This window comes from Rhinolophus hipposideros, assembly GCF_964194185.1.
Source record: "Rhinolophus hipposideros genome assembly, chromosome: 1".
Taxonomy (NCBI): Eukaryota; Metazoa; Chordata; class Mammalia; order Chiroptera; family Rhinolophidae; genus Rhinolophus; species Rhinolophus hipposideros.
This window is the reverse complement of record NC_138047.1, coordinates 106,859,485-106,879,559: the sequence shown is the minus strand read 5'-3', so window position 1 is coordinate 106,879,559 and position 20,075 is coordinate 106,859,485. Positions and strand designations below refer to the sequence as shown.

At 51.8% G+C, this 20,075-nt stretch overlaps 2 protein-coding genes across 6 annotated transcripts in view; one reads left to right on the top strand and one right to left on the bottom strand.

Moving 5' to 3' along the window:
* Positions 1-6,144, top strand: part of CRMP1 (collapsin response mediator protein 1) — a 51,771-nt gene extending 45,627 nt beyond the window's left edge. For both annotated transcript variants that reach the window (XM_081038171.1, XM_081038172.1), the window contains exons 11-14: positions 40-210; positions 2,084-2,263; positions 3,275-3,440; positions 5,134-6,144. In XM_081038171.1, coding sequence (XP_080894297.1) covers positions 40-210; positions 2,084-2,263; positions 3,275-3,440; positions 5,134-5,225 — 609 coding nt within the window. In that variant the 3' untranslated portion in view covers positions 5,226-6,144. The remainder of the gene's footprint in view (positions 1-39; positions 211-2,083; positions 2,264-3,274; positions 3,441-5,133) is intronic.
* EVC (EvC ciliary complex subunit 1) overlaps positions 5,688-20,075 on the bottom strand; it is a 48,565-nt gene continuing 34,177 nt past the window's right edge. Inside the window, exons 13-21 of one of the 4 annotated variants that reach the window (XM_081037241.1) lie at positions 17,372-17,481; positions 15,154-15,364; positions 13,986-14,192; positions 12,457-12,601; positions 10,697-10,808; positions 9,978-10,104; positions 8,651-8,744; positions 7,869-7,980; positions 5,688-7,753 (exon numbers count right to left, since the gene is read on the bottom strand). In XM_081037241.1, the coding sequence (XP_080893367.1) occupies positions 7,672-7,753; positions 7,869-7,980; positions 8,651-8,744; positions 9,978-10,104; positions 10,697-10,808; positions 12,457-12,601; positions 13,986-14,192; positions 15,154-15,364; positions 17,372-17,481 (1,200 nt within the window). In that variant the 3' untranslated portion in view covers positions 5,688-7,671. Of the gene's footprint in view, positions 7,757-7,868; positions 7,981-8,650; positions 8,745-9,977; positions 10,105-10,696; positions 10,809-12,456; positions 12,602-13,985; positions 14,193-15,153; positions 15,365-17,371; positions 17,482-20,075 lie in introns of all 4 variants that reach the window. The other 3 variants (XM_081037243.1, XM_081037240.1, XM_081037242.1) reach the window with 3 other exon arrangements.

Here is a 20,075-nt window from a genome sequence, read left to right as displayed (position 1 = left end):
AATTATGGGCGCTCCTCTCATCGGTGGATCTTACCTTAGGCTACTGGCAAAATGGATGAGAACCAGTTTGTCGCTGTCACCAGCACCAATGCAGCCAAGATCTTCAACCTGTACCCCAGAAAAGGGCGGATTGCCGTGGGCTCGGATGCCGACGTGGTCATCTGGGACCCGGACAAGGTGAAGACCATAACAGCCAAGAGCCACAAGTCGGTAAGTCCTGGGTTTCCTGTGACACTCCTGGTTTGGATACGTGATGCTTGCTTTGCGATCATTTTAGAAACCTCTGGTTAAAAATGACTAACGAAGTTTCCAGCCAGGGTGTGATCTGATATCTGGAATGAGTCGGTCTTTCAAATTTCTTGTCTAGTTGGAGAGTTTGGGTTGGAAGAGGCTTGGTATCCCTGCTGTTATGAGCATGCGTTCTCTCTGTCTCTCTCTTTCTCTCTGTCTGGCTCCTGCCCACTGATTCTCAGGCTCAGAGAGGGGAAGTACTAGGTCCATGATTCGTTCTCCAATGTAGTTATCAAGCTGGAGAGCTAGCTCAGAAACCTCCTGCTTCATTTTATATCCACTGCTGATGCAAAAAAGGAAAGGGCTGGACCTGAAGCACACTGTGTGTGCACAGCCCAGGGTTCACGCTGTCCCGTGTTCAGGCCCCACGCCTGTGGTGGCAGGTTATGTCTGTGCTTTGTATCTTACGTGCCCTGGACGTCTTCGCTCACCCAGCAAACCTAAGGATGCAGACAGACCTCAGATACCCATACCAAGAACCTAATAAACAGAACAGTATGCAAAAACGCAAACAGGGACCCACGAAGAAATATGCAAATGGTTTCTGTTCATTTAAAAACAGACCCAGTCTCACTTATTATTAACCAGAAGCAAATCACGACAGATGCTCTTTTTCACCCGTGCTAGTGACCGAGGGGCAGGGGGCGTGGTCGGCCGCAGGTGAGGTCAGACGGTGGGAGGCAGGCCAGCTCACAGAGTTTTGTTGATGAGGATCGAAACTGGTCCCGCCTTTTTGGAGGGTGCGTCTGCCAAAGGCAAAATCTGTTCACTCTTTGGCCCCAAACTCGACATCTAGAAAGATGTCCACACATGCCGGTGGACACGTGAAAGTGTGTTTCAGCACAGTGTTTAGCAAAGGCAGGGAAAGGACCTGGTTGTCCGTCCCTGGAACTGCGTAAGTAAATGGTCATCCATCCCCATGATGGAGTACAGTACAGCAGCTTAAAGAGTGGTAAAATGTTAAAAACATTTTTAAGCCATGTACAAGTGCTGATACAGAACGGAGTTAGGTGAGAATTGTATAGAGCGCCTGTCATTAGGCATGCACCGAAAACACCGGGGGGCACAGATGAATCTATTTGAGGCATGTGTCTCAGTCTGAGGTGGGAGAGAGAGCTTCTCTTTAAAAATCACTTATCTTTTGTTTCTTTTGATTTAAAAAAAAATACATATATACATGACCTGCTTTTTAAATAATCAATAGCTAGGGCTAGTTATATTACTTTAGGAGTAATGAAAACAATGTGTATTTTTAAGGAACTGTTTCGTCTTTCAAATTAGCAAGAAAGAAAGAAAGAAAATGTAAAAATGACCTTACCAATGCCGGAGGGGATTTCATAGACATGCAATCTCGACGTGCCTCTCCCCGGCTGCAGATATAATGTCAACTAGTCTGATGCCTTCTGCATGTAATTTGACGATGTGCAAAGAATGCCTTCAGAAAGCTCACATCCCTTGACCCATAATTTAATTTTAGAAAACTATCCTAATGAAAATACCTATTTTTGTTTAAGACACAAAAATGTCTGTTAGTGTCAGAGCGGCCATGTTGCCTAACTCCAGGCGGCCCCCCATTCACCTTCATGATGCCTCAGATGATATTAGTTTGATTATATGAAACCACCCTCAACTTAAATGCCCAACAGCGCGGGGCTGGTTTTGCAAATGACAGAGCGTGCTGGAGTATTAGCTGCTCAGAGAGCAGAGCTGCTGGAGAGCACGGTTGGGCGGGACCCCTGCACAAGCCTGCGGCCGTGCAGGCCGCGGTGACGCACGCTGCTCTCGCCTGCAGGCCGTGGAGTACAACATCTTCGAGGGCATGGAATGCCACGGCTCCCCATTGGTGGTCATCAGCCAGGGCAAGATTGTCTTCGAGGACGGCACCAGCAGTGTGGACAGGGGCACGGGCCGCTTCATCCCGCGGAAGCCTTTCCCCGAGTATCTCTACCAGCGCGTCAGAATCAGGAACAAGGTGCGTGGGTCCGGGTTCCGTCGTGTGCGGCGTTCACAGAGGTCACAGCTGTGCGAGCCTCTCGTGGCTCACGTGTCACACATGAGCAGTGACACTGCCCTGCCTGCGTCTCAGGGCTACGGTAGCAACCAGATCATGGAGGTCGCCGGGCTTTGCAAAGTGTAAAGGGGTGTACGTGTGTGGGGGTGGGAGGGTCTGGGTGAAACTGATCGGGGCGCACATACACACGTGTCGGAGTCCTCGCCAGCCCGTGTGAGGTGTCACGAGCCTCTCTCTGCGGTCAGAAGCCTGGTGCTCGAAGCAGGGAGGGACTGACTAGCGTCACACAGCTGGGAAAGCTCTGCCACTGTGGGCATTGCCGTTTTGATAAAAGTAAACAGCCTCTAGCGAACTTGAGGGCTGGCAGCGCTGCGTGTAGATGGCCTTCAGCTCGCCCTCTTCTTCCCTTCCCTCCCCCCCTTTCCTTGAAGAGTCTTAGCACTCACTCCAGAGGTCAGATGGCGTGGAGCCAGCTGGGTCCCATCTCTAGCCCAGCTCAGAAGAGGGAGCTCATGCTGCAGATAGACTCCCACCTGTGGTCCTTTGTCTTCCCTAAATGGGGGGGGGGGCTTTCCGTCACCATGACAACCTGCTTCCCACACTCCAGGGCTGCTGTCTGCCAGAGGCCAGCTTGTGTGTGTATGTGTGTGACGTGTGTGTGCGTGCATGCACAGGTGTAATTGTGTATGTGTTTGTGCCCATGTCTATATGTGTGGATTGTGTGAATCCTGTGTGTGTCCGTGTGTGAACTGTGTGTACATGTGTCTATGTGGAGTGAGTGGGTTCCTGTGTGTGGTGTGTGAATGTTCATATGTATGTGTAGATGCATGTGGGAGTGTGGAGAGGCTGCCTATGTGAGAGTGTGTGAGTGATACCTCAGGTCACACTCCTGCCCGCGGGGCTCCGGCCCGTCTGAACAGGAAGGCCCACGTCACCTTGACCGTCAGTCGCCCTCCCCCTCCCTGTGCTTAGGTTTCAGGATTGCAAGGGGTGCCCAGAGGCATGTACGACGGTCCTGTGTATGAGGTGCCAGCTACACCCAAATATGCAACTCCTGCTCCTTCTGCCAAATCCTCGCCTTCCAAACACCAGCCTCCGCCCATCAGAAACCTCCACCAGTCCAACTTCAGCTTATCAGGTAAGAGACTGCAGCAGCTGGGGCTCCCCACACCCACAGCGGTCCCTGCAGACCCCCACTCCTGGGGAGACAGACCACATGATGAGGAGACAAGCAGGGGACTGTGGGACCCCACCCTCACCAGGAGGGGCTTTGTGGGCGGGGGAGGGGCCCATGGGGGCGGCATAGATCCCTGACCCTGGTGTAGGAAGAGTCTTCATGAAGACTAACCCCGTGCTCGTCCTTAAGCACACTTGGGGACGTCTTCACACTCTTATCCTCAAAGCTAAACGTGAAGCGGTGACAAGGAGTAGCCACTGTCTGCGGGGGGTGTCTTCATTCACCCTGTCCATCCATTGCGGTTTATTACAGCACCGTCAGAACTCGTGACTGTTCTGTCTTCACAAAAACCCTGTAGGTAGTGGTATTATTCCTGTGTCTTTAAAGAGGACATTAAGACCTCAAGAAATTCAGTGTGAAACTTCCAGGACTTGGTGCTCAACAAAGGTGTGTGGACCAAATCGGAAGTTGACAGATCCCTCAGATTTTCCAAGGCCCCAGGGATATTTGTCTGCAATTTCACCTGGTCGCCACACGAGGGCAGGCAGGCACTTGTTGGGGACAGTAAATTGGAATTTCGACTCAAAATATTCGAGGCGTTAGCATGTGTTATACGCTGTGCTACATTCTAGGAATATGGTGATGAGTAAGACCCAGATGGGCAGCCCTCAGTCTGTTCTGGGGATCAGCAGAGTGTTTTTTGAAGGGCCAGATAGTAGATATTTCAGGCTGTGTGAGCCAACCTATCGCAGGATAGTATATTAAATGGCCATTTAAAATGCAACCATTTAAAAATGTAAGAACTAGTCTTAGATCTTCTCCACAACATTCCTTCTTCCAGCATTATCCATTATTCACGATTTGTTCATTTAATACATACTGAGCACCAGACACTGGGCTTGGTGCTGGAATTTTAAATCGTCATTTAACTACAGTGAGATTAGAGAATACATGGGATTAGACTGGATGGTTGGTTTTGCAGAATTAAAACAAAAAATGCTGGCCCCCTGCCCCCATGCAGATCTGCCCATTGCAAATGAGGTGGGTGATTCCAGCTGAGTAGTTCACACACACAACTGCACCCATGAATGCATGTGCACGCATGCACATACATGCACACACACATATGCACTCCTAAGCATACCATACATAAAACACCTTAGGAGCACTGGGCTCTGCTGACTTGTTCTGTGTGTGTATTAGGCGTGTGGGGTTTGCAGACAAACTCACTGATGCCAGAATCCTGGCTTCCCACCCTCTAGTTGCGTCTCCCAAGAAATGCGAGCCGAGCTTCAAATGCCTCATCTATAAATTGGACGTAGTGTTGCTGTGTGTTCTAAATTGAACAAATGTTAAAGCACCCAGTATGTGCTCGAACACAGTAGGCACTTGTTTGTCCCCCTGTCTCAAGAACGTGAAGCCAGACAAGAAAGAGCTCACTATGGTCAGAGCTGCAAGAGGGTGAGGTGAGCCCAGGGCCTGCAGGGGCACAGAGGAGAAAGCAGTGAAGCCCGTGGGGGTCGGGGTGCCTTCCCCGAGGTGATCCCTATCTGAGTGAAGACGAGGGCTCGGCATCCCACAGGCCAGTGACGCAGCCCTCAGGAGCAGCAAGGGGAGCTGGTGACAGAAGTGACCGACTCTTAACCTCTTTCAGGTGCCCAGATAGACGACAACAACCCCAGGCGCACTGGCCACCGCATCGTAGCGCCCCCCGGTGGCCGCTCCAACATCACCAGCCTCGGTTGACCAAGGACGAGTGGATGAGCTAGAGTGAAGGATTCTGGGAGTAATGTCCGTCCCTTTCCCTGTCAGTGTTTCCGAAGCCCATAGTTTTATTTGGTACTGATGGGGGGACACATTCAATGCTGTTCTCTCCTTTTTTGTTTAGGAAGACGTGGTACTAGTCTGGTATGTTTGCTTGGCGTTCCTTGCCCCACACTTGTGTGTTCACGCCGACTCCACCTCAGAGCATGGTGTCTTCATTGCCCTTAGTGAGCACAGGTTCTAGCGTCATCTCGTACCGTCCCTTCACTTCCCACTCCCGAGCTCCATGATTCTTGAGTGGTTCCTTTGCACCCTCGTAGCTGTTCTAGAATAGTTGATGCATGTTACTAAGTTATGTATGCAGGTCTGTGAGTGCGTCTGACGGAAGTCACCGAGGACCGAGGTAGACACTGCCAAGACCTCAGGCCCGCAGGGCACCTCCAAAACTCTTGACACGCGATGTTTACTCATTGCCCCATCCCAAGTCTACACTGGAGAGAAGCCTGCCCCGCCCGCCCCGCCCCACCCCAGCAGGGAGCCTTCCACTGCTGGCAGAGAAATGTCATCCATGTCCCGTGTTTGAAACCCTGGCCTCCGTGGCACTCGTCACTGGCCATGACGTCTTTCCGGTCTGTGTGTCCTTCCAGCCAGCCCTGGTTCATACTCAGAAGGGGGTCTCTCGTCCCAGGTAGGGCTGACGACGGTGGGGCGATGGCCGCTTCCAGTTGCCCGTTTCCTTGTCTCTCTGAGAAGGTTGACGGGGCAGTCAGATTTTTAAAGTTTTGTACAAAGTTTTCCTTTGTAATCACCCCCCATTTTTACTTAACAATTGACTTATTGTGGCTCTTATTTCTGAATTCAAAGCTTGTGAAAAAATAAAAGACATGGCCCACCGGCCTGACTGGGGTGTTGCCATTGAAGTCTTTGTCAGGAGTTCTGTGCCCCAGAGGGTGCCAAGCACAGGAGCAGGGCGGTGAGGGGTGGGAAAGGCTCCCCAGCACGTGACCTGTGACAGTCCCATGGGCTAAGGAAGCTTGATACATAAGTAAACCGATTATCCCTGCAAGCTCCCTGGAGACTGAGGCAGCCCGCGAGACTGGGTGTGTACAGCCTGCGGTCGGAATGCCGCTGGGCCGAGGACCCGTGTGACAAAAATAAAAGTGATTTCTACGCAAACCAGGTCCTCAAAATACTGCAGGAAGGAAGCTTTGTTTGTGCAGAGTGAAATGTTGTATTTCACCACAAGAGGGAGCCGTTGGTTAATTTTGGGAATCCCGGTTAGGATGGGCAAGGCTCTGAAGGTGTGTTAGCAAAGCACCGATTACTTCTGTTGCAGAGCCACTCTTTCCTAAGAGGGTTTAGTTTACATTTTAAGAAATAACAATTCAGGTCATAAATGGTCCATAAAATCGGCAAGACAGTGGCTCCCAGACCATGGAGCCCACTAAGTCCTGGGAGTTTGTGGAAACGCTGAGCTCTTCCTCCTGGTTGCCTGGGGCAGGCCCCAGGGGACATCTGGCAGTGTCCAGAGACATTTTTGGTTGTCCCAACTGGGGAGTGCTGGCATCTGGTAGGTAGAGGCCAGGGCTGCTGTTACATATCCCACAATGCACAGGATGGCCCTCTCCCCCAAACAGAATTATCTCACCCAAAACGTCCATAGTGCCCAGGTTGAGAACCGCTGATCTCGATGAACAGAGCAGTTTTCTTTCTTCTGGGAAAGGCCTCCCCTGGCAGTGGTTTCTCTGGGCGTTCCCTGGGGAAGCAGTGCCCTGAGAACATTCCTCCTTACGGCAGGGCTGCTGCCTGGCACTGTGTGTCTCAGGGGCCTGGGGCCTGAGACTCAGACGCCCCAGTGACGAGGCCTCAGCTACTGGCTGAGCCAAGGACGGAATGGTGCCTGCTGAGATCCCTGTGGCAGCCAGTGGCCTTGGCAGGTGGGGCAGAAGGCGGCAGGGGGGCGGTGGAAATGGAGGAGAAAAGTCTCAGACCCAGAAAACTCTAGCAGCACCTGAAGACCTGTGACTACCAGCAGAACGTCACCAAGAGGCGGACAGCAGAGGGGCCCGCAGCTGGAATGAAACAACTTCGTGCTGGGGAAGGCGGGTCGGGGAGGTGGGGGTCACCAGGGCACAGGGAGCCAGGAAGAACGAGACCCCGGGGGAACAGAGCCTGAGACACAAAACTCACAGAGACGCGTTTCCAAGACGGGGGTCTAATCGTCTCAGGTGGTAGGGCCCACCACACTCCTTGGTGCCTTTTCAGGCTTTCACATCCATTCTCCAACCCCCTCACGGCAATCCTGTGAGCAGAGAGGACACCTCCCCATGACCCAGCTGGCCAGGTCCCTCCTCACTGTCACATGGCTGGGGGAAGGGCAGGCCCCCACAGACCAGGTCTTCAGGTTCCGTCCCCAACCGGCCTTAAACTACAAATTGCTTCTTTTCTTTAGCATCTTCCTGGAATTCTCACCATCACCCGCATCACTTTCTTGCTGGCTTTGCCTTTTGCTGCTTAAAACATGGAAGAAATGCAGCTGGTCAGAACTTTGATTCCAGGTCTGTAGAAGACACAGTAGGGGGTCAGTACGCACCCACAGGCAGTAAGCCAGGGACTCTGTTGTACCTGAGTGATCCAGGGTGGTGTCCCCCAGAGGCAGGGTCGTCGTCATGGGGTCCTCCAGGGTCCCCTCTCTCCCGGAGCGGAGCCTTCTTCCTTTTGGTCCTTAGGGACTTCTCTGAAAACACATGAACCTGGACGTTGGCTCTGAGCCTTCAGGCAAATGACAGTTTTTCTCAGCCTTACTCCAACCCAGCCTGACAGTTTCTGAGTATCTCTGTGGGCCAGGTATGCACTCAGTGCCTTACTGCTATTATACCCATTTAACTTGTAAGGAAACTGAGGCCCAGGCAGGTGAAGTGCTTTCCCAAGCCACACAGCACGTCAGTGGCAGAGCTGGGATTTGAACTCGTGTCCCTCAGGCTCCCGCTGTGTTTCTACTGCAGCCAGCTGACTGGAAGACTTCTGAAGCAGTAAGAACCTGGAAACAGCTCCAGAGTGCAAATTTTATTTTAACAGACCCTTGTCTTTTTACACATCTTCCTATCACCAGGCTGTGGCACCGTGTGACGTCACTGAAGTCACCACAGGCAAGGGGAGGAGACTTAGTTATTCCCGTTTTACATATGGAGAAACACTGAAGGATAAGACACAGCTGGCCCAGGAATCAGAATTACTGAACACAGGAAAGCAAGGGGGCCTAAGCAGCGTCCTGACTGAGCCTGTCATTGCTCATTTACAGACAAGGACACAAAAGCCCAGAGAGGGGAAGTGTGGTGCCCAAGGCCACCGAGCTAGTTCCCAGTCCAGAGAGACCCGGTCGCTGTGTACCACCTCCCACTACTTACCTGACAGTCCACGCTTATTTGAAGGTGGTTTGCTCTCGGCAAGGGGCACGCGGGCCAAGGCCGCCAGCTCGGAGATGAAGGTCTGCTCAGCTTCCTGAGTACAGAGCGAGATAATCAGCTGTGCCCCCCTCTGCCCTGCTCTGCCTCTAAACCTCTCCACCAGCATGAGGCTGGCCCTCTCGAGGGTGGCTGACGGGGGCTATGCCCCCAGTGTGGAGGCAAATTCTCCCAGAAGCACCCAGGGAGCAGGTCAGAGGCGAGTGTTAGGTAACAGGCAGGGAGCTATTACCAGCTCCTGCCAGGTAACTGCAGCTCCACTCACAGTGGCCATGGATCCCCATTTTACAGATGAGAACACTGAGGTAAGGGGCTGAGGGCCACAGAGGCAGCGGTAGCTGAACCAGGCTCTCACCCACTTCTGCCTGATTCCAGAGTCTGAGTTCTTCACTCCCAACCCCGTAGTTGAACCACACAGACCTGTGGGTTCCACGACTTCCTAACTGTGTGAACCAGGATCGTGAGTTAAGGTCTTGCAGGCTCAGTGTCCCTGTCTGTCACTGGGATACTAGTAGTCGTCTCCTCCTCGGTTGTGGGACGATGACATTAGATGGTGTATGTAACGCTCTCCGCTCAGTGACTATCTCTAATAGACCCTGAATGAGTGTGAACCAGCACTGCTATCATTTTGTCACTGTCACCACTGTTAGTGCCACACTGGCAGAGGCTATGATGGGCCACCACTCTGTTACACGCCTCAGTCTGGGGTAGTTGGTTTTTTTTTAAAAGCAACCACTTTGCTTTATAGCCGTACTTTATACTCACACACGGATGAGATTTTTCTGTGAAAAAAATAAGTAAAAGATTCACTTTCTGTCACACGGGCTGAGCTTCCTGTATGTTCCAGATAAAATGCAAGCCTCAGTGCCTGGCAACACTGCGTACAGGACACTGACGTTAGCCTTCACACTGAGCAGCCCACACGGTGGCCACTGCCACCCGGGGTGGGGAGGGGGGACGTGCTCATTTCTCTTCCTGCTCAAAGGACAGGAACCGACTGTGCCCAGGGCCTGGCCAGAGCCGGGCGCTGCAGACACGCGGGGATCACCTCAGCCCCACTGACCTCGAGGCTCACAGTCGAGTAGCGAGGTTGACGTAGGAAGCACCAGCCAGTGATTCAGACACAGTGGGGCCGAGGGGTCCCGAGCGGGCATGCGGTTCCCCCACAGAGGCCCCTTTGCTGACCTGTGATCACGAGGCTGGCCTTTTGCTATTTCCACCTCTTGAAACCACCGCCTGCTTGGCAGAGGCCTGTTTCTGACACGTGTACCTGTAGCTGGGTCTCAAGCTGGGCCTCCAGTTGGTCCATGACCCTGGCCTTCTGCTTCCACGCGTCCAGGCGGACCTGCTGGTGCATGGTGAACTGTGCCAGGAACTTTTTCTGCTGCGCCAGCATCCTGGACAAAGGAAGGAAGGCTGTCAACGCTGAGCTGGCCAGCTGGTTAACAAGACGCAGCACAAACCTTCCCCAAGGGCCTGCTGAGTTGTGGGAATTAGTGACTGATAGCCATCCTTGAGCCCTGGGAGCCACGAGAGAAGAATGGCCACGATTTACTGGATTTACTACTCCACACTCAGCCCCTGCACCCACAGGCTGATACATCATAAAAGGCATTAACCCTTGGGGGTTTACAGAATCTCTGAAAAATGTGCTCCCTCACCGCGCTTCCTGGTGTCACCTCTCCAGTAAACAACCTGCCCCCCAGTCCTTGTGTTTCTGGGTCTGCTTCTGGGGTAACGCAAGGTATGAGTGAGGGGGGAGGAGCCACGTCAGGACTGTGAACACCACTGAAACTGGAAAACAAGGCGCCTCCACACTTGACTCGCTCGTGCCCTTGTGCAGGCCCCTGCGAGGGGCCGTGTAGAGCAGGGGGCCTCCACGCTGGCTGGGGAGGCAGACGCATGCAAGCCACATCCGATGCTGAGAGACGTGGAGGGGCCGAGCGTGCCCCTCGGTGGGCACCATGCAGACAAAAGTGGAGCCTTCACCTCTGATGGACGGCTTGGGACGCTTCATGAACTCCACCTGCCATCTTGCCCCCTGACGAAGAGTCGCCGAGTTCTTGCTTTTTCCGCAGCTTGTAATTTTCCATTCTCTCTCCTAGGACATTTAATACACAATGATCAAGGTGCATGTTTGAAAGATCAACTCTGTGTCAGGTCTGGGGCGGGTGCTGGGTACAAAGATTGCCAGACAGGTCTGTTCTCAAAGGGTGTGCCATCTACACACTGGCCCACCCTGGGGAAGGGCTCAATGTATGTGAGGGTGCCGTGGCTTCCATCACACACCTCCGACTGCTCGGTCCCGTGTTCTGGTATCAGGAGAAAGGGAGGTGCAGAAGAAAGATTTAACATGAAGAGGCTACCACAAGCAGCTAAAAACCCACAACAGAGGGAAAAACGTTCAACATGTAGGGTTGTGGGCATGCAGTCAGCCATACAGACTTAATCTGAATCTAGGGCTCAAATTCCCCAGAGAGTGGGTGCCTTCTAAGGGGTGGGAAGTTTGGCCTCTGACATCTGAGGTCCAGGGGACTGTATATCAGAACATGCTTACACTGACCTAGCTGCGACACTTGCCTAGCTGGGAGACGTCTAGAAGGCCCCTGACCTCAGTGGAGCTGAGTTTTCTGGCCCTTGCAGGGAGATTTAACTGGAGAGCCTCTGGGGCATGACATTCTATGAGTTTTAAATAGAAAAGAATTTACAGAATGAAGAAAAAGAAGTGCATGTGGTCCCTTGAGCTACGTTACATCATTTCAATTCGTTTATCAGCAAATCCCCACATGAGAGCTGGGAAGCAGGAAGGCAGAGAGCTGAGGGCATGCGTGGAGGGTGATCCCAACCCTAGTCCCACAGATGGGGAAACTGAGGCCTCAGAGGGGACGTGAGCTCCCTGGCCCTGAATGTCCCAATCACGTCTGTCCTGCTGAGCGACAGGAACCCTTATTTGGAAAACCACGCTGAAGGAGGGGTCTGGAGAGCTGGCATATTTCTGTGCATGTCCCACACTTTGTTTGAATCTAGGGCTCAGATTCCCCAGGACGAGGGGAAGAAAATGGCGGCAGCTGAGCGCACTGAGAGAATCATGTTCACAGAAGACTGCCCCCAGGATCCGCTGACGTCCGCTCGCCTGGGACGGGCTCCAAATCCCATCCTGGGACGATCCAGGTGAAGCCCTTCAGAGAACATGGGATCCACTCTGTTCGGAGGCCCCCACGCAGGGCAGGCTGGTACAGGAAGTGGCCTTCACGAAACGTTATGTCTATTATCATACGATGTCATTGCTGGCCTTGGGGACGCTGTCCATTCCATTACTCAGGGTAACCTTTTATGGTCTTGGGAACATTGCATGGCCACTGATCTGCTCTCAGGGTCACTCCAACAACTTTAATTGAGGAACTTTCCATTTCTTTGGCCACCAGGAAGCCCAGAGACAAAACTACGTCACCACTAAGTAGGAATCCGACGACATGTATCCTAGATAACGACCCTTCCCTATCTTCATCTCACTGTCCTGCCTTTGTCCTGATTCATCTACTTTTTAAAAATTGCATTGTATGTACCTGTTTCTTTAAGTGCCATTTAAAAAGCATTTTGGGGACAAAGTAGGAGGTAAATACATGAAACATTAAAAAGAAATAAAATTCCCCCAAATAAAATGAGAAAAACCTGACGTTGCATTCTGTCCCAAACTCAGAGCATGTTTGGCTTGTGGCTCGTGGGGCTCCCCGGGGAGGGTGCCATACCCCGGAGGGCCTTCAGGTGCTGCAGTCTGCACTCCTTGTGGTCCTGCAGGACCCTCCCCATCTGCTGGTAATACGCTTGCACCAGCCGACCGATGCTGGCACTCGTCACGTACACGCTCTCCACAGCCGCCTCCAGCAGCGTCCTCTGTGGGCAGGGGGAAGGACTCAGCAGAGAGGCCACACACGGTCCCCTGCCTCCCCTTGCCCTGGCTCTCATCGTCCACCCACTCCCCACCCAGATTGCTCTGCTATCTCCGATTTCACAGCCCTCTTGGCTCTCCCTTCAGCGCTGTCTGTTTCTCAGCTCTGCTTGAGCAAAACTCTGTGATTGGTAAGTGTGGCCAGTTCTCCATCACTGCTGGCTCTTCCATTACAGAAGCTCCATGAAGGCAGAAACGCCATCCTTCCCACGCCCCCAGCTCACTCTATTCCCAGCACCTGTCACAGGGCGTAGGGCCAAGAAGCCCTATGAACAGAGGTCAAATAAATGAACATTCTTCCAGAAACTGTGCACCTGTTCTTTCTTGTGTGTGTGTGTGTGTGTGTGTGTGTGTGTAGGGGGTGGGGGCTCACCATTATCTAATCCTGATTCAGAGTCCCTTCGGGAAGCTGAGAACAGAATGCACCACACTGATATTTCATTCCATTTTCAGGCAATGAGCATTTCTTAGCCAAGAGTTACAGAACTTTAGGGAAAGGAGGTGACCTTCCAGGCCTGCAAATGCCCATGTTTGCCAGCTAGGGACACTTTCCGCAGTGGTCAGTAGCAAGTGGGGGTGTCTCGCCTTTCCTACAGCTTGAGGGGGGTGGCAGCCAAGGAGAAGCAGGGTATGCACTGGTCACGCAGGGCAAGACCGGGCTCCAGTGCCAACTCTGCCCCTCACTAAAGCTTTAAACATGTCTTTTGCCCAGTGGTAAGCATCATTTTTCCCACCTGGACAACGGGAAGAAAATTGCCTTTATCGTGAGAACCTGACGGGATGAGGTAGGCAAAAGCACTCACGCAGACTTGGAGGTGTGATGCCACTGTTACTTCCTGTTGCTGTTACCTTTATCCCTGGGATTCATCCTCATTGTCAATGTAAGGAGTAGCCCGCCGCCCACTCAAGACAAACTGATTTTACTGCATTGCTCAGCCTGAGGTCAGGATCAACTCGGCAAGCCTCACGTCTCCACGGAGGCGGCCACGGGCAGGGAAGGCCCACGTCTCTGGGAGAGCGGCTTGGATTCAGACCCCCTCTTTGCTACGGAGCAGCCAGGTGGCTCTGAGTGAAACCATGTCCCTCTCAGACCTGCTGTAAAGGCCAAGCGCCTGCTCAGAATGATGGGACACGGCTGGGGACCAGACGGAAAACCACACCATCTGCGGGGGAGGCTATTTCCTCTTCCAGAAGCCAGGTAACCTTGGCAAGGACCGGCACCCAGGTCGCTGCTCTGTTCAAACCCAACCTTCCATCTGCCCCTGCCCTCCCACCCCAGCCCAATCCCTCTTGCCCTTGGGTTCCCTGGGGATGCGTGTTGACACACACCTTGAAGTCATCCCTGACCTTGGTCCGGCTCTTGGTGGCCGCGCTCCGCGCATGCCCCAGCAGTGCCTGCCCGATGGCCCGCTCTGTGTGCTGCTGCAGGAGCTGCCCGACCTCCTGGGCCTCGGCCAGGAGCTGCTGCTGAAGCTGCAGCCGTATCTGCTGCGCCTCCTCCTCCAGCCTGCCGGTCTCCTCCAGGACTCGCGTCTCCTGGAAAGGATGGACAGGGAGAGGGAGGAGCCCAGGCTGCTGCCGTGTCCAGGAGCTCCGGCCTGGGCCAGGATCAGGACCAGAACCGGGTGTGGGGTCAGCCCTGCCCAGGGTCCCAGGAAGGTTGGGGAAGGGGTGGAGAAGAGGTGGAAAGTAGGGGCTTCTAGGTTTCCAAAGCCCAACACACAACGGATGAGCAGGGGTCTGTTTTAACAGTCTACCCCCCCAACCCAAGGCATTTGTTGAGCACCAACTGAGTGCCCAGTGCCATCTGTAGCATCTCACATATACAAGAACCTCCTCATTCTTCTAGAACACTGTGAGGCCTGAACACGTGGAGTGATGAGGGCACAGAGGCTCAGAGATGTTAAGTAACTTTCTAAAAGTCACACAGCAGAGCCAAGTTTTGAAGCTGTATCTGACTCTGAGAGTAGTCTGGGACATCACAGAAGCCAAGGCAGGGCACATGGGGCCGCGGGGACTGCCTTTCTGTGTAGGGACAAGAGTCAGAGAAGGAGGTGAGGGGGCTCAGAGGTAGAGCACCACCAAGCCCTCCTGGGCAGAGCGAAAGAGTGTAAGCTATCCCTCACCAATGCATCAAAAACACCAGCTGCTCCTATAGCTCGGTGGCTGCGTAAGATCTGGCATTAGCCCACTTGGGCTTAAATCCCAGGCTCGCAATTCGCAAGTTCTTTGTTTGGATTTGTTAGAACTTGGAACCAGATTACAGCGCCCCTTTCTTCTAACTTCCTGATGGTGACTGCGCCTATCTCTGCCCCGATTTCTTAAGCATTTTTAGTATAATTCTCATTATAGCATACACTAGATCCTTTGGGTACACGGGGTGCCCTCCCAACGGACCTGCCACCGTCCCCAGGATTTGGGTTTTGGCTAACGCGCTGGAACCTGAGGAAGGCACCACCTCTCTGGGACGGGTTAGGGGCCGACCCGTCGATCTCACCAAGGCTCTGAGCAGCTGCCACTGATGCTCGTCCAGACACTGGGAGGAGCCCTGCTCAAGCGCGAGCTGCTCACGCAGCTCCTGGAGAAGGCTCTTCTTTCCAGACAGTCTCATCTGGGTCAGGGTGGTGATGGCACCGCCACGGAGAGCCAGCCTCCGGAGGGCTGAGCGCAGGAGCAGGTCATGCCTCTGCACGATGCATCGCACAGACCTTTGGGAAAAGTGAGCAGGGGGCTGGGGTCAGTGCTCTTGGCTTCTCTGAGTGTGATGGTTAATGTTATGTGTCAACTTGACTGGGCCACAGGTGCCTGGACATCTGATCACACAGAATTCTGGGTGTTTCTGGAGGAGATCAACATTTAAATTGGTAGAATGAGTAAACAGATTGCTCTTCCTAACATGGGTGGGTCTCGTCCAATCAGATGAAGGCCTGAAGCAAAGGAAAGGCTAACAAGCCAAAAGGGAGATAAAATAGAATAGTAAAAAAGACACCTAAGGGCCGGCCCTGTGGCTCAGGCTGTTGGAGCTCCGTGCTCCTAACTCCGAAGGCTGCCAGTTCGATTCCTACATGGGCCAGTGGGCTCTCAACCACAAGGTTGCCAGTTCAATGCCTCGAGTCCCGCAAGGGGTGGTGGGCAGCACCACCTGCAACTAAGATTGAACACAGCACCTTGAGCTGAGCTGCCACTGAGCTCCCGGATGGCTCAGTTGGTTGGAGCGCGTCCTCTCAACCACACGGTTGCCAGTTCGACTCCCGCAAGGGATGGTGGGCTGCGCCCCTTGCAACTAGAAACGGCAACTGGACCTGGAGCTGAGCTGCGCCCTTTACAACTAAGACTGAAAGGACAACAACTTGAAGCTGAACAGCACCCTCCACAACTAAGATTGAAAGGACAACAACTTGACTTGGGGAAAAGACACCTAATCTAAAAGGCAAGAAAGGAGATAAAAAGGAACACAGAGCAGGTGAAACACACATAAAACAAACAGCAGGACGATAGACCTAAACCTCATTTGGGTTTACATTAAACATAAATTAACTAAATATTAGTATAACTAAAAGACACATGTTTTGACAGACCCTCCAGTCACTCAGTTATCCTCAGCACGGCTCCCCAGGCTTCCCCTGCATATGTGTCCATCCCCTCCAGGAGCTTCCCTTCTATTATCCAATGCTATAGCTATCCACCTGCTTCTTGTTATACATACAAGTTAGTTTCCTGGAAAGGCTGGGAAACTAAAAAATAGTTCTAGCAACATAGTTTTTCTCATATGGAATAAGGAAAAAGAAATAATTTTCAGCAAGTTGAAAAATGATACTATACTAATATAGAAAAAAATATAAAACAAGCATATAAAAAAGGTAGGGGTGGCCAGATGGCTCAGTTGGTTAGAGCGGGAGCTCTGAACAACAGGGTTGCCAGTTCAATTCCCACATGGGCCAGTGAGCTGCGCCCTCCACAACTAGACGGAAGACAGTGAGCTGCTGCTGAGCTTCTGGAGGGGCGGCCGGATGGCTCGGTTGGTTAGAATGTGAGCTCTCAACAACAAGGTTGCTGGTTCAATTCCCACATGGGACGGTGGTCTGTGCCCCCCTGCAACTAAAGATTGAAAACGGCAACTGGACTTGGAGCTGAGCTGCGCCCTCCACAACTAGAGTGAAGGACAACGACTTGGAGCTGATGGGCCCTGGAGAGACACACTGTCCCCCGATATTCCCCAATAAAAAATTTAAAAAATATATAAAAAATGTGTTAATAAATGGGGAGTGACTGAAAATAGGTACAAGGGTCTATTGGGTGTGATGGAAATGATCTGAATTTGGATCATGGTGATGGGTACAGAACTGTAAATTCTAAAAATCATTGAACTGTATACTTAATATGTAAATTATACCTCAAAAAAGATGTTTAAAAAAAGCTCCTGTGAAAGACAAGTCTTTGAAGTAGGTCTTCTTAGCCCCATTTTATAGATGAGGAAACTGAGGGTAAGCAATGCTAAGTCACTGGCCCAGATCAGTTCTGACTCGGGGCCTTTATCCATGGCACTCTGCTGTCACTCTATTCCACACTTATATTTACCACACAGTTGATCTCAAAACCACACTGCAAGAGGCAGGGGGCAGTTACTGTGTCCACCTTACAGAGGAGGGCAGTGAGGATAGTGTGGACACTCAGCCAGGACACAAGGCCCCGACCCTTCAGAAAACTGTACTCACTCTTCACTGAGGCCACCAAGTTGGCCCAACACTCGGTGGATGACGCTCTCATGGCCGTCTCGCAGGTGTGTCTGCAGAACAGTGGACAGAGCATGCTCCTCCAGCCACACCTAAAGCCCGGGACAGAGGCATAGGGTCAGCTCAAGTTCATCTCATCTGTCACTGCTTTGTTGGAACGTGCCTTTTATTTCTTGTTTGAAAATCCTGCTCCCTTGATTTCATCAAAATTTTCTTCTAAAGATTGAGGCATTCTCCTATTTGCATTTACATCGTAAAGCATTTAATTTTTGTTTTCTGTGGCGTGAGGAAGGGATCTAATTTTTTTTCAGACAAATGGGTAGTAACTGTCCCAGTGCCCTTTATCAAGATAAATTATCCTTTTATGACAGGATGTCATGCCACCCTGTATTACGTCGTTTCCGTAGGCACCTCCTGCCGGGCTCTCCCTTTTATTCCTTGGTTCTGTCTATTATTTCTGCATCCAGATCACACAGCTTTAATTGCTGTTGTTCATAGCAAGACTTCATTGCTGCTGGCCCAAGTGCTCCCATAGTCTCTTGTACTACTTTCCCGCTCTTCTAGCTTACACACTGTTTCTTCAGCCACGTTTAATCTGCTGTTTCACCCACCCGTTAAATTTGTTTTCATGACTATCATGTTCACTAATAAACGTATGTAGTTTTTAGTCTGTTGTCTTTTTCTCGTGTCTTGTTTTATACCTAGTCATTCCTTCTCTTATGTATTGTTTTAAACATGCTTCCGTTATAAGTGCTAACGGTGCCTTCATCTGAATTTCTCGTTGCTTGTTGTGCTCTAAACTTGCTGTTTGCTGTATGTGCTGACGCTCACGGTGGATTGTTCTTTGTGTTTTGTGATTTTGGATGTTAGCTCATCTCCAGTGTGGCTTTATCTGGAAAATCCTGTGAGGTCCAAGGCCACACAGCTAATAAAGTTTAAAAAGTGGAGCAGGGTCTCAAATCTAGGTCTGTCTGTCTGCAAAGCTCCAGTCTTTTCTGGCCCTACTATGCTCCTCCCGACTATGTTGTGTCCTTGGGCGAACATGCACCAACTCAGCTAGGCCAAGGTACGGGGTCCTTCCCTTTTCCTCGTCTGTAGCTGTTCAGAGGGTACTACCTCCAGCAGCCTGAAGATGGCGCGCGCTGCCCGCGGAACTCCAACGAGACAGCAGACCCAGACTTCACTTCTCCAGGGCGCTGTGATTCCTAACACGTGTACTTCACCCCACACAATCACGAGACTGTGTTTCCAGGAACTTTCTGTTAAAGTCAGCTGCGGACTCCCCTTGTGAAGAATCTACAATAACCTGTCAAAGTCCTTGGGAAGCCACAACATTCTAGAAATCTACAGTTTTGATTCTCTACAAGGTAAATTCAGACTGTCACAAAAGTATATGGAGTCTTCGGTGTGCGTTTTGAGAATGCAGATAAAATCAGCAATGGCATTGAAAGACGGTCAAGATCACTGGGCCAGACGGTGCCGACCATTGTCCCACCAACCTCTTCAACATTACGGAACGCAGGCTCGTGGATGTTCAAGTTCAGAAACAACGAGCTGCTTTGGTGAGCTAGCGTGCTGGCGCTGGGAATTGGCTACGGGGTCATTTTGTGGTTTCGGGTGAGTTTACTCTTTATTTCAAACTTTCATTTACGAAGGCGAGAAAGGGAAAAGGAACTAACATAACAGGGCACGCCTGTACGTGCGAAGGGTTTTACGGCATTCTGCTATAAACAGGCTGGGTTTATAGGTGGGCTGGGTTCTGAAGTCAACACCTAAGGCAAACACTGGCATGCTGGGCGGATGGAGGCATTGCAGCTTCAAAAAGCACAGTCAGGGTGGGCCTCATGGTGAAGGTGACATGGGAGTACGGAGGCAGGAGCGTGCCCAGAGGGACACAGCGAGGCTGGTGAGGCTGAAGCAGAGCACGCCGGGGGGGAGAGAATGAGGAGAGCAGAGGGAAACCAGGTCCTGGCACGCAGGGCCCTGCAGGGCCTGGCGAGGATTCTGGCTTTGCTCTGAGTGAAATGAGAAGCCACTGGTGTTTGAGCAAAGAAGTGACACGATGTGATGTAGAGTGTCTTTTATCAACTCTAATGCGCCAGCGATTGTAAGATGCACAATTGTTTTAGGTATCATTAAGGGAGAGAAATCACTGCCAATTAAATGAAGCTGCGTGTCCATTTCTGGGATGTTAAAACACACTTAGGATGTGCATCTTAAAAATCAGTGGCACATCGTATATATTAAAAGTGTCATTTTGGCTGGGGGTTGAGATAGACCACTAGGGGCCAGGGTAGATGGAAGGAGACCTGTGGGCCGGCTGTAGCCGTGACAAGAGGCATGGTGGCTTTGACCAGGATGCTGAGTGGAGGCAAGGAAAAGTGGTGACAGTCTGGATTAGACGGAGGTAGAACCAGCACCATTTCCTGTCCATTGGACGTACGGTGTGAAGAAAAGAGGAGTCATGGAAGCAATACCTCTGGGTCGAGCCTCCACTGAGACCCCACCTGTAGCCTGGGTCGCAGCCTGTGAGGCACGCAGAGCAGAGAACCCAGCTTAGCTGTATCTGGATTCCTGGCCCACAGAGACTGCGATAGATTAACTGTATGTTGTTTTAAGGTTCTAGTCGGGGGGGTTACTTGTTAGGCAGCATTAGAAAATAAACACAGTAGTGTGAAACTGGCTG